Source organism: Camelus dromedarius, chromosome 2 (genome assembly GCF_036321535.1).
Source record: "Camelus dromedarius isolate mCamDro1 chromosome 2, mCamDro1.pat, whole genome shotgun sequence".
Classification (NCBI taxonomy): Eukaryota; Metazoa; Chordata; class Mammalia; order Artiodactyla; family Camelidae; genus Camelus; species Camelus dromedarius.
In genome coordinates this window covers 111,710,014-111,726,767 of record NC_087437.1, presented here as the reverse complement: position 1 = coordinate 111,726,767, position 16,754 = coordinate 111,710,014, and the positions used below count along the sequence as shown (strand labels likewise).

The 16,754-nt window shown below is 46.8% G+C and overlaps 1 protein-coding gene across 4 annotated transcripts in view; it reads right to left on the bottom strand.

Moving 5' to 3' along the window:
* Nucleotides 1-3,504: 3,504 nt before the first annotated feature.
* The window catches only part of EVA1C (eva-1 homolog C), an 81,230-nt gene continuing 67,980 nt past the window's right edge, over nucleotides 3,505-16,754 (bottom strand). For 2 of the 4 annotated variants that reach the window (XM_031458820.2, XM_031458839.2), the window contains 3 exons: nucleotides 13,994-14,074; nucleotides 12,454-12,543; nucleotides 3,505-4,075 (listed from right to left, as the gene is read on the bottom strand). In XM_031458820.2, coding sequence (XP_031314680.1) covers nucleotides 3,699-4,075; nucleotides 12,454-12,543; nucleotides 13,994-14,074 — 548 coding nt within the window. In that variant the 3' untranslated portion in view covers nucleotides 3,505-3,698. The remainder of the gene's footprint in view (nucleotides 4,076-12,453; nucleotides 12,544-13,993; nucleotides 14,075-16,754) is intronic. The other 2 variants (XM_031458829.2, XM_031458856.2) reach the window with 1 other exon arrangement.

Sequence of the window (16,754 nt, the reverse complement as noted above, 5' to 3'; positions counted from 1 at the left end):
CCCACCGAGAACTGGCCTCTTTTCACAGGACTTCCGGGACCGCACAGCTTGGAAACAGCAGGGTGTCGGTTGCCCAGAGATGCACAAAGCTGAGGAGCAGCAGCCCAGGTGTGCCCCACACTCGGGGTGGAGTTCCCTGCGGCGCCTTCTGCCAGCCACCACGCTCCACCAGCAACCCCTCATCCAAATCTGGTTCGGTCCTTTTCCTCCAGGCTTGGTGCCCATCCAAACACATTCTCAGCAGGACCCTGCAGCTCCTTCCATGAGAAGAACATAGCATTCTTCTCTTGGCCTCAGAAAATACAAATAACTCACTCACTGCATTTGCACAGGCCAAAGAGCGACCCTCGCCTTGGCCAGCCTGTCTTCCAGCACCTTCTTGGGCGACCTGGGAAGGGTGTGCCTGTGTGGGGGGGCTGGGGGGAGACTCAGATAAGGGAAAACCCATTGTGGTGTTCAGCAAGAGCTTTGAGACTGAGGTCAGTGGGGGCATAGCTCTTTTTCCAACTGGAAAAGTGGACATCTTCAGCTGCCATGTTCTCTTTAGCCACAGGAAGTCACCAGATGGACAGTAGTTATGTTCTTGGAGCCAGAGAAGATGCTGCTTGGGAGCTAGAAACTGAGACCACGGGGACAGGCTGCCTGGGAGCTGGGACGGTACCAAAGTGGTTTTTGCTGAGCTCAGGAAATCAGAGGATGAGGATGCTCTTTGTTTAGAACAAAATCCTCACAAAGAAATTAGACAAAGGAGCCATATGTTCATTCTCTCATTCATTAGATTCATCTTCGTCTCTAACGACAGACTGAAAATGAGTCATCCTCACCCAGTCAACTTCTCCCATTCCCCTACATTATGGATGGAGGACTCAGGGACGTGAAGTCCTGAGAAGTTTCAGCCTCTGCCCAGCCCCACCCACCCACCCCCAGCCTGTCCGTATGACACCTATCTCAACCAGTCTCTACCCTCTCACCTTCACAGGTGAGTGTAAGGGAGGCACAGTCTGACACTGGCAGAGGGGTTGAGAGATGGGGTGTCACCCTGCCTCACTGTCACTCCCCCTTCCCTCTGTTGAGTGGAATCCACGAGATTTCTCATCAACTTTATCTGTGGCTGCCATGTTTATATGTTATTTCACTGCTGTTAAAGTACCACACATGAGGTGGGGGAGGGTATAGCTCAGTGGTAGAGTGTGTGCTTAGCACGCTCAAGGTCCTGGGTTCAATCCCCAGTAACTCCATTAAAATAAAAAATAAATAAACCTAATTCCCCCCCAAATTTAAAAAAAAAAAACCACACATGAATGTTTACGGGGGCACTATTCACAATAGCTAATGGTGGAAACAACCAGATGTCTACCAATGGATGAATTAATGCCTGAATGCGGCATGTCAACACAAAGAAATGTGATTCATGGTAAAAAAAAAGAGGAAGTACTGATTCCTGCTACAACAGGAATGAACTTGAAGACATTATGCTAAATGAAAGAAGTCACTCACAAAAGACTGCATCCTGTGTGATTCCACTTACATAAACTAACCAGAATAGGAAAACGCATAGAAACTGAAGGCAGAGGCTGGAGGGAGAGGGGCGTGGGCAGTGACTGCTTAATGGGGAGGGGGTTTTATTTTCTGGTGCTGAAAATGTTTTGGAACTAGACAGAAGTGGTGGTCTCACAAGATTGTGAATATACTAAAAGCCACTGGACTGTGTGCTTTAAATGGTTAATTCTGCTTCATGTGAATTTCAACTCTAGTGTCAATTAAAAATTTGTGTCTCCCCAAAACTCATGTTAAACCCTAATACTCAATGTGATGGTATTTGGAGGCGGGGCCTTTGGGAGGTGGTTAGGTCATGAGGGTGGAGCCTTCATGGATAAAGTTAATACCCTTTTATAAGGATGAGGAGGAGACCCCACAGTGCTCCCAGGCCCCTCTGCCATGTGGGGATGACCAACTATGAACCAGGAATCCAGGCTCTCACCAGATACTGAATTTGCTGGCCCCTTGATCTTGGACTTCCTAGCCTCCAAAACTGTAAGAAATAAATTTCTGTTGTTTTTAAGTCACACAGTCTATGGTATTTTTGTTATAGCAGCTCAAATGAACTAAGACACACTGAATTCACAAAAAACAAACAAAACTGCAGCCCTTCCCCAATCTGGGCAGCAGGGCTGGTTGACAAGAGACAGACTGTTTCCTCTACACCCACCCTCCTCTCTGTTCCTCGGATGGGCCCTTCACCCCCAGGATCTGGGAACTGAAAGAAATGCCTTCTGTCGTAAGTGTTATCTCTCGGGTTCCTAAGGGAACAGCTAGTATTTCCTGATCACCTGGTGACTGTGTTGGCTCCAGCACTGTGCACCATGTAACTTGGCCCCAATACTTCATCTGTCAGCCTTCAGTTTCCTCATTTACATATGCCTGCTTGCACAGTTGATGTGATAAAGCAGAGAGACCTCGTTGAGAGTAGGCGTATGAGATAGATATAACACCATCATTTTTATGCTTTAAGCCCCACTGGGACAAGACAGAAAAAAAAAAATCTTATTGTCCGTCATAATTATAAGCCTCCTGTCCACCAGGGGGAGCCTTTTAAAGGAAACCATCACCAGTTCTTTCACCAGGAATCTGTTTCCTTAACTCCTTTTTCTTCTGCTCCTTCATGGACCCCTCCCTCTAATATGGTAGGACACTTTTTTTTTTTTTTTTTTGGCAATAATTTGAATGGTAACTCCACTTGCTCTTTGCCCACAGGACTGCTGGGGAATCTGGTTGATTGTTTTTACCACTAGAAGCTCTGCAGTTTTAAACTCTAAGCCAGGAGTCAGCCAGCTTTTTCTGTACAGGTCAAGAGAGTAAATATTTTAGGCTTTTCAAAACCATACTATATTTACAAAATCAAGTGGCAGGCCAAATCCAGCCTACTAACTATCTTTGTACAGACCATGAGCTAAGAATGGCTTTTACATTTTTAAATAATTGATTAAAAAAAAAAGAGGAATATGTGACATTCTTATGAATGTGAAACAATTTCAAATTACAGTTTCCATAAATAAAGTTATTGAAACACAGCCATGTTCATTCATTACGAAGTAGTGGCTGCTTCTGAGCTACAGTGGCAGAGGTGAGTAGTTGTGGCAGAGGTTATATGACTTGCAATGCCTAAAATATTTATTATCTTTCCCTTAAAAATTTTTTGCCAACCACTTCTCTAAACAAATTATGTTAGTGATTAAAATCTACCACCAGTGAACACGTAGTGACTGAACTCATACTTGCCATCCTGAATATTAGTATAATTCTTTTGTGGATAGATAAGGATCTCCTGTTTACTCATCTATAAAATGAGAATGACAGCACTATATCACAAAGCCGTCCTGAGCATTCAATGACTTAATACATGAAAGCAGTTAGAACGATGCCTGGTCTTCTAAGTGCTCAATAAATGTGAACTCTGTTAGCCCACAGACATGAATTTAAATAAATCCAGAAAACAAAGACTTCTTCCCTCCTAATTTATTTTGAAATGTGCTGTAAACAGTTTGAAATGTCCCTTTAAGAGCTTTCTGGCTTCCCCAGTATTGAATGACATGACAAATTCTCCTTCATAGAAGGTACAAGTGAAACAGAACCGGAGGGGCATTTTGGATCTCCTTCCCTCTTCAGGAAGTGTGGTAGCATCAAGATGCGTCTAGTTTTCAGTAGAACTGGCTCATGTTTCTTGGGAGTGAAGTGTCCAAACCACTGTTCATCCATATTTCCTGGATGATTTGCTCCCTGCGCTCAATCCGTTCTGCCAGCTCTGCAGCCTCTATAGAACTGTAGACAGGATATGTAGTCCTACAGAATCCTGACCGTTCCCCTGGAAAATCAGAGTCAGAGGAGTCCTCCTCCCCGTCTTCATCCTGGCTGTCCTCCTCGGCCTTGTCACTTCCTGGCACCAGGTGCTCCCTCGCCAGCTGCAGCTCCCGGAAGTCCTTGGTGCAGGACACTCTGAAGACCAAGGCACACAACGTGAGTGCCAGCCCGATGCAGACACTGGACATGAACAGCAGGGCGGCTCTCTCAGGGTGGGCTGTGGGGAAAAGAAAACATATCAGGACCTGGAGGAACTGTCAGTCTTCATAAGGCCAGAGTCCCATAGAAACAGGTATGTGCCCAGGCAGGCGGTTAATGTAGAATGCCAGCCCTGGAGAGCATCTTTGAGACCATCCACACCTAACTGATCATATGCCTCCACTAATTAAAAAAGAAAAGGTTTGGAGCATATATAGTCAATATATGTATATTTATAAGAGGACACATAGCAGAGGAGTAGAGGGACTGAGAGGCAGACCCCCGTATTCAAATACAGATCTGCCACTTACTAGTTGTGTGTAACCTCCCTGTGTCTCAGTTCCCTCATCTGTAAAATGGAGCTAAAAGCCCCTCTCTTTTCATTTCTGTGAAGCTCTCAGAGCACTCAATGACACATAGTAAATGTTCAACAAACTGTTAGCTATTATTAACAGTAGTAAATTTTGAAAAATTAATTTATATGTAAAGTATACATACAAATGTAAGAACTAATACAGTAAATGTTACAAAGCGTAATTTCTTTTAGATTAAAAAATAAATATAGATACAGGGTCTGGTAGTTCTTTCTACATCCAAATCATTGTATAATAATAATAGAAATAGAACTAATGCTAATTTGTACTATGGAATCTGGTCTAAAGCCTTACGTGTGGCTAATTGTTACACTAACCCGATGTGGAAAGGACTACTACTCTTCAGTTGCGTACCCCTTGTGGAGTTAGTACGCCCATTTTGGGAAGTAATGATCCAGCTAATGCCCTCATAATGTAGATCAGGAGTTGACAGATTTTTCCTGTAAAGGATCAGATAATACATATTTCAAGGCTTTGTGGGCCACACAATGTGTGTTGAAGACTATTCAACTGTGCTGTCGTAACATGAAAGCAGCCACAGATGATACAGGTGTGGCAGTGTTCTAATAAAACTTTATTTACAAAATCAGCCAGGGGGCCATACTTTGTGGATCCCTGATATAGAGGCTCAAGCTGAGGCCCAGAAGGGGAGCTACTGTCCAGCTCAGTTGGCCTCTTTAGGTGGCGTCAGGATGGGAACCCAGGTCTGGAGATTCAAGCTGCTAACGTGCATGGAGAACCACTGGCATTTGCTCCAAATTCTCAACACAACCATCCTCCTCCAGGCACACAGCCTCCCGTCTCACTACACTCGAATACTGCAGACTGCTATCTTTGCTGCTGCGTCTGTCCTTCCCCAGAGGTGCAGACTGGAGGTTCAGAACTCGAGGGTTGTTAAGTTTCCCGTCAAGGGATCCAGCCACTGTGATCTGACGGGAGAGATCTAAGTGGGACACGTTATCTTCTTGAAACTTGAAACTTCCCCATTCGGCTTCCTTCACTCACCGCTCAAGTCACTGGCGGAGTCACTGGACTCAAATGTCCTTTGCTGCCATTGGCCCTGCAAGCACAATCTCATCACTCCCTTTAAGACATAGAAGTCTAAGCTCAAAATTGATTTTGGCTGGGGGAAGGGCAGTGAGCTGCGTCTGTAGTGCTGTTAATAACAATGTATTTTTTCCTAATGGTCATGATATTTTGAAGATGTGGTCAAATACAGACACATATCCTTTGTGCTATGTTCATTTCTGGGAGTGGTGGTAGAATGGGGGTTGGGAGACACTGGCATTTGGGGCACAGTCATTAAACCATAATACACAAAATGATGCTAAGACCCGAGGCCCTGATCTGATGGGGTAAATCCTTTCTCCTTCTCCCCTGCACATCAAAGCCTCTGCCAGGAGTGGACTCCTCACTCCCGACCTCACTCTCACCTTCCTTTTCCTTTCCATCCTTCTCCTTTCCTGTCTTGCTGCGTCCTATCCCCACCCACCCAAGCCTCCCAGCCACTGTCCTCTCCAGTCCCTTCTGTTCTCATGCTACTCTGATGTGGGCTTTCAACTCAGCCACAATTCATCCCCTCCTTCTCCTGGGAAAGCATAAGCCTTGAACCCCATCCCAGCATGCTTGGGGCCATCATTTCTTGCAGTGCCTGTAAGGAGTGCTGTGGATGGGGAAACTGAGTCCCACCCTTTTGTAACCTTTTCCAGACATCCCAGTTGAGGGAAAGGTCAGCTCCAGGCAGAAAGAATCCTGTGCTGGTCAAGCTTCTGGGAAACAATGACCACCCACAGTCCTCTCCTCTCCTCGTCCCAGAAGCCATCATTCCCAGCGGTGGTGTCGCAGGCAAACGAGGTGCTCAGGCCAGGACAGAGGAGGGGCCAAGGTCTCGCTCCACCCCCAGACAGGTGGGTAACTGCGGGCTAATTACTGTCCTTCTCTCTCTCCCTCTCTCTCCCTTCCTGTCCCTGTTTCTTCTTAAGGTCTCCAGGCAGACGGAATCAAAAGAATCATAATTCCCAGGATGCAACATGTTCCCTTTGTCAGTCAATGCGTGGCCTTCCTTTATGTTTATTTATTTGATTAATTACTTGAAATTCTGTAATCAGTACCTGCTCTGTGAATAAGCCCCCCCCCCCAAAATGGGAGCTCGGGCTTTGACAATACCTGTGTCTACCCTGTGGGTTCCCCTCTCCCCTGCCCCACCTCCCCCATCAAGGTAACCAACACCTGAATTCCACGGTCATTCCTTCCCTGCTTGCCCTTTTATATAGTTTATTGCATCTCTGTGTATTCCTAAAAACTTTATGAAAAGGGTGTAACACTACAGATACAGTTTGGTGCTTGGCATTTGTTTTGTTTTTTACTTAACGTCATATTGCAGCATGCTGTTCTGTTGTCTTGACCATAGTTTATTCACTCACTCGCCTGCTGGTGGGCATCTGGGTTGCTGTGGGGTTTCTGCTCTTTTGTAGCCGTGCTCATTCCTGTAACTGTAGCTGGTGGACAAGGGCAAGGGTTTCTCTCGGGTCCTGCCCTGGGAGGGATTTGGAAGAGCTGTAAGGTATGTCCATTTGGGGAAATACTGCCAAAGTGGTTTCCAAAGTGGTTGCACCGAGTGACGAATCCTGGGAATCCTCAGCTTCTCCGGCACCAGCTACGGACAGGCTTCTTGTTCATTCCCCACCACATGGGAATCAAATTGCATTTCACTATGGCTTGATTTGTATTTCCCTGATCCCCAGTTATGCGTACATCTCTTCAGATGCTCACCCATTCCCTCTTCTCAAAATGCTGCCTCATGTCGTGGTCCCACTTTTTTAAACTGGGTTTTTTGTGCTTTCCCTCTTACATATAAAGAATATATATATATGTATATATGTAATTGAATCACTATGCTATACACCAGAAACTAACACAACATTGTAAATCAGCTATACTTCAATTAAAAAAAACCCTGCACACTTAAAAAATCAGAAAAAAGAATATATATAGGAACTATATATATTCTTTTTTTATTGACATATAGTCCATTTACAATGTTGTGTCAATTTCTGGTGTGCAGCATAATGTTTCAGTCATACATGTACATACATATATTCCTTTTCATATTCTTTTTCATTATGGGTTACTGTAAGAGATTGAATATAGCTCCCTGGGCTATACAGTAAAAACTTGTTATTTTATATATAGTAGTTACAGAGGAACATGTTTCTATATATTCTTGATAATAATCATTTGACAGCACATATACTGTGAATATCTCCTGGTGACTGGCTTGTATTTTCATGTTCACAAAGGTGTCCTTGGAGCTAGTGAATTTATCTGGAAAACAGGAATGATAAAACTTCTTCCCTGCCTCCAGTTGGTCCCCTCTCTCCTCTCTTCCCTTCTCATCCATCTTTCCCACTGTAGCCATTGTAATCTTTTTTAAAAATGCACAGCAGATCACATTACTGCCCTACTTAAAACCTGTAAATGGTCCCCCTCCTTCTGTAAGAAAAAATCGAATCCTGACCACCGCCAATGATGCTTACTAGGGCCTGGCCTGTTCAAACACCCTCTCCAAGTTCAAATCCCAAGACCCACCCTCTGCTCTCTGCTTTCCTGCCCATCGGCCTCTCTCCAGCCCTCATGGGGCCAGACAGCTTCACACATCTGTGCTTTTGCGCGTGCTGTTCCTTCTGCCTGGAATGTTCTGTCTCCCCTTTTCATCCAGCCCTCTGTGTCCCCAGCCCCAGTCTGGACCAGGTCCCCAGTCATTAGGTCTCATAGCCTCTCGAATATCACTCTGTTGCTGTGTTTGTCCTTTATTGCCCCATAGAAGGCAAGTTCCATGAAAGCTGGGGCCAAACTGCCTTGTTCTTCACCAAATCCCCAGTGTCCGGTGCATAGCAGGGGTGACACAGTCATCTGCTGAGTGCGTGATGGGAGGGGTCCTAGGTCTACAGCACTAGGCTTGGAGCCCTGTGTAGGGGGCTCCATCGTGTTAGCTGCCTTTCTTCCTCTCCCTCTGTTCCTAGGGAGTAAGGGTCTGAATTCTATTTCCAGGAGAGCTTCTCAACCATCAGATCCTCAGTGTCTCTTGGCTCAGGTAAGCCTCCTGCCCAGTGATCACTCTCCAGGCCACGTTTACAACAAGTCTGCTGAGATCCTGCCATCTTAGCAAGCCCATTGGAAACGAGGCTTCCAAGTCACCTGAACCAACTAGTTTGAAGTCGCAGAACCACCAGATGTTGCTTAGATGGAGCCCTGGCAGGGAGCTGGCCCAGCTCCTCCTGTTTCAGCCCCTTTTTGTGTCCAAAGCTGCCACTTGGCTGGAACCCCAAGCTCGGGCCAGCGCTCCCTCCACGGCCCCAGGCTTTACACTAAGGGCAATAATTGGACCACTTTAGGCTTTTGTGACCTCTTTTCCTAGTACAGACTCTAGAAAAATAAAGGCATTAGTCTCCTTATTAAACAGAATCTTCACACTGTACTCCTGTTGGTATGAGTCTCGTTTTAGCCTCGGTTCATTCCAGGCTCAAGTGAATGCTGTGCATTTCATCAGCTGCAGCAAGCCCTCGGGACTCTCCCAGTGGCGGCCCGTGGCCTCTTAGGTGCCTGGACCCTCAGATCTGGAGCCAACACAAGCTCCAGCTCAAACTTATAAGACACCGAGAGGCCAGGGCGAGGGTTCCACCCGTGGGGCCCTGCTACTGTCGGGTGAAAGCACAAAGCGTATGGGGCCTGGTCTGACAGCACTCAGGGATGTGATAATAACTTTCTGTCGTGGAAGCCAAGATTGGAGGCCGTGGGAACACTTCAGAGTCCACACGTATGTGACAAGGTGATGCTGATTTCCAGTCGTCCTCCCTGACAGGGGATCATGTAACTCCAACTTTGGAACGTGTTATTATGTTTCTGTTTTGATGTGGGTTTGTCTGATATCCCGGAGTCCCTTTCATCTGGAACAATGATACCTTCCCAACTCAGGAGACGTGCTGCTTTCGCACCCGTGCACCCTGGGAGTCCACAGAGAGCTCTGCCGGAGGCTGAAGACACACACAGCCCCAGCCCAAGGCAGGGACAGAAACATTAGGCCACGGAGGGCGCGCAGTGACACACCAGCTAGGTGGGATGGCAGACATCAAGTCCCGAGCAAGTCCATCTACAGAAGTCTCCTTCCGCACAAGCTGCAGGGGTGCGATGTCTGAGCAGCTAACAAACTGCCTTCCCCAAGCCTCCAGCACACACACACACACACACACATACACACATGTACGCACGCACGCTCCTTTCCATTTCCCTAATTTCAGAAATCTTCTATGAGCTTCAGACCATGATCTAAATTCAAGAATGAATTCAAGGAGTGGGTCTCTATTATTGACAGGAGGGTACATTCAAAAGCTCCTAAGAAGACATTTCACAGACCACTTAAATGGCCCAAAGAGAAATCATTTATCCAGGACCCTTGGACATTTTCGTGTCTGTTCTGCCAGCCTCTGTGTCTCGCCTTCCTGGGACAAGCCCCTCAGCTCTGTTTCTAGTCTTCTTGTCCCCTATGTGCACTTGGCTGCACTAATGCAGCAAAGCTACCTGCAGCCTGACCTGGGGAAACACGCTTTTGGATTCGCTCAATCTACTGTTTATTTGGCTGATTTTGCCAGAATCTTCCCAGCTCACTTTTGACTACTCTGGCCGAGGCCTCTCCTGTAGAAAGGCCTCCTCCCCTGGGTGGGTGCCCAGGGACCCCAGTCCGGTCTTCAGATCACATCCCTACATGGGGACGAGGATGCGTCTGAGAGTTGGCTGGGGCGATGCTTTCTAGCGACCATGAGGGTGGTGCTCGTGTTGAGATGGCTCAGCCTGGCATCCTGCCCTTCACTGCAGTGGGCTGACCTGCTGGGAGACGAGGAGCAGTGGGCTGGGGACCAAATCCAGAGTGACCACCCACTTCTAGTAGTGACTCCATTTCACTAATACCTGACAGTGTGTTCAGAGCCTCTTTCCTTTGACGTGAAATTCAGGCTTGGTCGTGCCTTGCTGAGATGAATGTGTCTAAACATCCCTCAATAAAACCAAATAACCCATTGAGTCCTTTTATTTCTTTAAAATTGAATACCTATAAATAGCAAATGTGGGGTGACAATCAGCTGCAGGATGGCTCATGACACCAGAGGATTCACCATCCAGTCACTTATTAAGTCCTTAATAAGTGCCAGCTCTGTCCCAGGCACCGGAAAATGACAATGACTAAGATGACAAACATCTGCCCTTGAGACGCTTAATGTCTAGCGGAGACATGGGCACTTAACCAGTAAATCTCTCCAACGACTTCTGGGAGTGATGAACGTGTAGAAGGACAGACAAGGATGGAGCGAAGTTAACTGGGATCACTCCAGCTCGTGAGGTTTCCATCTCTCAAAATTCTGCAGGGTATCCTCTCTTGGAGAAGCTGAGTCTGAACCCTGCCTTGCCACTGGCCACTCGGTATCTTCAAGCAAATAGCTCAGCTCCTCTGAGCCTTGGCTTCCCTGTGTGCAGAATAAGGGATCCCAGTCCCTCTCTCACAGTCATTGCTATAGTCTGAACTGTGTCTCCCCAAACTCATGTGTTGAAGCCTTTACCCACAATGTGACTGTATGTGGAGACAGAACCTATAAGGATGTAATTGAGGTTAAATGGGGACATACAGGTGGGGCCCTGATCCAATAGGATTGGTGTCCTTACAAGAAGAGACACCAAGAACTCTCTTTCTCTCTTGCTCTCCCTGCTGTGTGATGACTCAGGTCTACCAGCCATGAAGAGAGCTCTCACTAGAAACCAAACCCACTGGCACCTTGATCATGGCTTTCCAGCCTAGAAGAAAATTAATTTCTGTTGTTTAAGCCACTCAATCCATGGTATCTTGTTATGGCCGCCTGAGCTGACCAGGGCGGTAGTTGAGGGGAGCTGACGTGGCCCGGAACGGCCGCAGCACAGTAAGCAGCCTCCTCATTGTGCCCTGCGTGCGGTGTTCTCATGGTATCTTTCCCCAAGGGGCTCTCCAGGCACTTGGAAATACAGGGATACTTTCGACAATAAAAATTGTTACATCTCTTAACTTCGACAATTATTGGGAGCAGCAAGAAATGGAAATGGGAGGGTGGTTAGAAAAGAGAAGATTCTCAGAGAAGATTCTCAGCAACCACACCACAGCCACACAAGAGGGATGCTGGCAGAGGACCCCAACACTGTTCCACCTCCTGTGCTGAGATGTTTCCTCAGGCCTTTATTTTCCTCTGAGGAAGGCTCACCCCAAACAGCCCCGCTTCAGCAGGCCTTGAGTAAGGAATGCTGCCATGCATCATATTACCATGTATTTGACAAAAGGCCTCAGAGCTTTTGGCTCCCTGAGCAGAGCCAGGCAGGCATTGCCGAAACTTGCAGAGGCAATATTCCAAAATACAGTCTGTCCAGAGGTGAGCGGAGAGGCTGGTGAGGAGGGATGGCAGGCACCCTGCTCGCTGACGAGCAATCTTGGCTCCCCTACTTAAGGAGGGCCGAGTCTGATTGATCCTCGAGGCTAAGATTATCAAGGGAAACCTTGGCAACCGACAGACGTAACATCGGTGACTCAGAAAGGGGCTCTGCCTTCGCAGGGCATGACCTGTTTTATTCACTAAGTCAGCTTTTGGCTCAATTTTCTTCCAGCCAAGGGTGGAATTCAATAATCTGATGCCCTTCCCAAATTTTAGAGCTGGAAAGTGCATTCCTCTGGTTCCTACTCCGCAAAGCAGAAAATTCCCAGGCAGCCCAGCTCCTACGTCGCGTGACTTTTGCATCTGCTACCTTCCTATGTGGTTCTCTTGTTGGTCGCCCTGTGGGAACTGTGCCTGAATTCAGGGGCCTCTGTGTTCTGGATTGTAGAAGATAGCAGCTGCTGTGTCAAACTCAAAGTCATTTTTCTTTAGCTATCCAAGTGTTATAACTAAACAGATCATTTGTGTGAAGACTTCAGCAAATCCATGAGCATCTAGGAAGGTTCAGTTCACTGACCTACCTCTAATGTAGGCAAATGCCGCCAGGGAGTGGCTGACAATAACTCCATCCTTCCTCAGAACCCTCGGTTCACTTGGGTCAAAGTTTATACCTGTTTCACACACAAAAAAATGCAAGACTGATTAACTCCAGCTGTTCACAGTATGCATTTTGTTCCTAACCCAGGACTGCGACGACAAATAAAAAGTCATAGAAATCCAATAAGTGGGCTTCTAACTAAATTACAGACGACTAAGCCAGGAAGAGCATTTGGTAAGCAGGCTCTGAAAATATCAAGTGATAAAAGAGATTTAGAAATTCTAAAATGTGTTGGTTCCAACTTCAGGTACCACTTACCTTCTCTACTGCAGAAGGGAGCACATTTGTTCTCCCATCCTAAAGGCAACGGCATTCATCATGCCTCTGGGAGATTTAACAGTGTCCTACATAACCGCAGCTGGCCGCAGCTGGTAAGAAGGCCTTGGATTATGCAGGGAGGCTGTGTTGGGCTACATTTTTGGAAATGACAGCAAAATGCAGGGCAGATCTGGTTTCAGTTGCCTGGTTAAGCTGCCATGATGGGGCTCTGTGGACCCCTGGGAATGTCAGAGCTCTCAGGCCTCTGGGCAGAGGGTCGGGGATATTCATAGGATCGAGGCGGGAGCCCTGTTAAAAGGAGCAGTGGGGCTGGGAGATGCAGAGCTGGGGGAGAGCTGGAGGAGCACCATGAGGAGAGTGTAGGATATTAATACTGGTTATCTTTAAGCTTGTTCTAAAGTTTTATTTTGGGGGGGGGATTAGGTTTATTTATTTTAATTTCTTTTTAATGGAGGTACTGGGGATTGAACCCAGGACCTTGTGCGTGCTAAGCATGTGCTCTACCACTGAGCTATACCCGCTCCCCTATCCCTAAGCTTTGAGACTAGGGGAGAGTTGTTTCCTGGTGCTTTCCTCCATGTTCCACATCAAGCACACTTTTCTACTTAGTGGGACGAGACCTCATAAATATAATTAAACTAACACCAGATCAACTCTCAACCCGCAACGCACAATCTCTTAGATAGAATGTCTTGAAGGCCTCTGTAGTTCCTATCAGGAGCCCTAAGGGTCTGAATTCCACTCTAGATTTGATAAGAAAACCAAAACGTTCATCCCCTTATTTACACAAGTCCCATGAAAACCTCAGGAAGATGGTGATATGTATGTGGATGGAGGCCCGCGGGCCCAGCCTGGGTCTGGCCCACTCAGGTACCCAATGGGACTGTGTTTCCATCATATGATCCAGGAACCCCAGATTTATTTCTGAGCAGATCTCTCTTTTTCTTTTAGGAAACAAGAGAGGGAGTGGAAGGAGGATTTATCCTACTTATCATTTAAAACACGAAACAAAATGTTGGCCACCATCTGCAACCATCTGCCACAGCACCACCACCCTCGGCGCTGGCAGCTCCCACACCTCCTGATGTCCCCTTCCATCCCGGCCCGTGTGCACCCACCTGCGCTCACATGGGCTGTTTACCCCTACTTAAAGGAAAATGCTGGGAGTAAGCCATAAAAATTACCATATTCACCATCTTTCTGCTTCAAAGTCGGTTTTAGATTGGCAACGGCTGGATCAATCGCTGAGAGGATGTTCTTGGGGACTAAAAACCAAAAAGAAACACTGTAAATACTTTATACGCTTAATGTATCTTTAAAATGCAATGCAGGTAAGATTAAAAGAAATCAGTTTTCAAATCAGTACATAAATCACTCACTCTGCTTGTCAGATTCACTCATACACAGACACCAGCGGTACCCACGTGATCATCAAATGTTCCAGAAGGGTTAAATTTTAGGCCTCTCTTGCAGTATTAAAAAACCAAAATGAGGGCAAATAAACAAGATATGGTAGATCTATGCAACAGAATAATATTTAGAAATAAAAAGGAATGAAGTACAACCATCCCCCGGGATCCTCAGGGGACTGATTCCAGGACCCCTGGGGATATTAAAATCCATGGATGCTTTAGTCCCTCATATAAAATGACGTATGACTTGCACATAACCTATGCACATCCTCTGGTATGCTTTAAATCATCTCTAGATTACTGATAATACCTAATACAATGTAAATGCTGTGTAAATAGTTGTCAGTGTGCGGCAAATTCAAGTTTTGCTTTTTTGAATTTTCTGGAATTTTTTTTTTTTTTTAATATTTTCAATGCGTGGTGGGTTGAATCCATGGATGCGGGACCCGCAGGCACAGAGGGCGGACTGTGCTAGTACACGCTACAATGTGGATGCCCCTCAAAAACATTACACTGCGGGAAGGAAGCCAGACACAAAAGACCATCTATGGTACGATTCCATTCATATGAAATCTCCAGAAGAGGTAAATTTACAGAGACAGAAAGTAAATGAGTGGTTACCGAGGACAGGGATGGGAATGGGGACTGACTGCAAACCGGCAGGAGGGGACTTTGGGGGATCATGGAAATGCTTTAACACTGGAGTGTGGTGTGCAGCTGTGGGGCTCTCTCAGTGTACCAGAAATCACTGAATTGTTTTTACTGAAAACGGGAGAATTTTAAGGTATGTAAATCACACCGCAATAATGCTGTTAACTTTGAACATGAACTTCTCTGAGATACAGTGAAACCAAATGAGTGCAACCCCCTCAGAACCCACCTCTGACCTCTCCCAGCTGCAGCTCTGCTTTCTGTCCACAGCGCTCTAACTCATTGCTTCTATAATAAGCCTGCAGAGAATTCTAGGGCTCCGTGCTAGAATGAACCTCTCAGTACTATTAAACAAAACAAAACAAAACATCGGAAAGATGAGGAGAGAGGGCGGTGTAACAGACTCTTTTGGAAGGTGGTTAAAGATTCTACTGAACTGACCTTAAGAATAAGCCATCAGGATCTCAAAGACCCCCCCCCCACCATCCCAGGCAAAGCAGACAAGATGGGAGCAGGAGCCAAATGGGGGGAAAAGCGAGAATTCTGAAGACCCAGTGCCCTGCAGCCGGCTGGGAGGAGGGAGAGGAAACCAAATGTTTTTGCTGCAGAAAACTGCTTATTTTTGTTTGTTCTTTAGCTCAGCTGGTATCTGGGAGAAGTGGCAACAGGAAATAGAAGTGAAGCCAATACAAACCCTGCAAGTTCAAGTGTACTGATTTTTGAAACAGAGCTGGTAAGACATCTTCAGCGGCAAGAAAATCTCATTTCCTTTCTCATAGTGCTTCACTGAAGACTTTTGGGGATGTCCCAGGATCAGCAACCAAGAGGACATTCCTAAATTGTGAATTTTCCCCATGCAGGAGGCCCTGGCGCCTTTGTGGTCATCAGCAGCGGGGGTCAATTTCCAGGGCCGCCTGGTGACGGTGGTGGAGGCAGCGGAAGCTGTCCAGGGCCCCCCAGGAATGCCCTCTGGGACCTGCTGATCCTGGGACACCGGCAGTGCCCCAGAGAGCTGAGCTGTGGGGCCCCAAGATGCTTTCTGATGAGACAGCCTCTCCATCACTTCTGCACCCTGAGAAGGACTCCCTTGGTTCCTCAGCGGGAGTAAGTCCTCTCTGCCAGGAGGGGCACTTCCTTCTCACATTCATCTCTTGGCTTGTTCTCAAGATACGGCCCGAGGAGAGCTGGGCTCTTGGCAAGTGCCAGAGGCTTGACAGCGCGAGAAAGAGGAATTGCTCAGAGAGGAAGGGCATTGCAGGATGAACTTGGCAGAATAAAACATTAAATTGCCCGTGTACGGTACAGGCTCGTGTCAGGGAACTTGCCCATTTACTACGTGAAAATGGCTCTGATAGAGGGAGAATCTTTCAGGACCTTTGAAATCACAACAGGTGTCAACACACCTGTCAGATTCTCGTAGCTGCTGTTTCAATGTGATTCAGAATGAAGCCGGGGACTGGGTATGATTTATTACTGCCTCTCAAGACCACCCCTCTCCACCTGAGGTACATTTGTGAGGACACTAGCAAACCATTTTTCGCAGAGTGCCTGCCACATGCCAACCCTGTGCTTTTAAAGGGTGTTTAGAGGGTGCCTCTTGTGTAGTCCTCATAGTGACCCCATGAAGATGCGTATCATTCCCATCCCTGCAGATGGGAAAACTAAGGCTCAGAGATGGACCAGCTACAAAGGTAAAAGGCAAAGCTTCAACTCCTGGTCTCGCTCATGCATGCCCTGGCTCTTTTCTGTGATGCTATACTGTCCGTGGGACGCTCAGCCCCTGGGAACTGGACAGAGGATTATTTTAAAGGATTATAAAGGTGGCAAAGTGGTTCCCAACCAGACAGTCCCTCTCAAGTCTGTTAGGTGAAACTAGAGATGA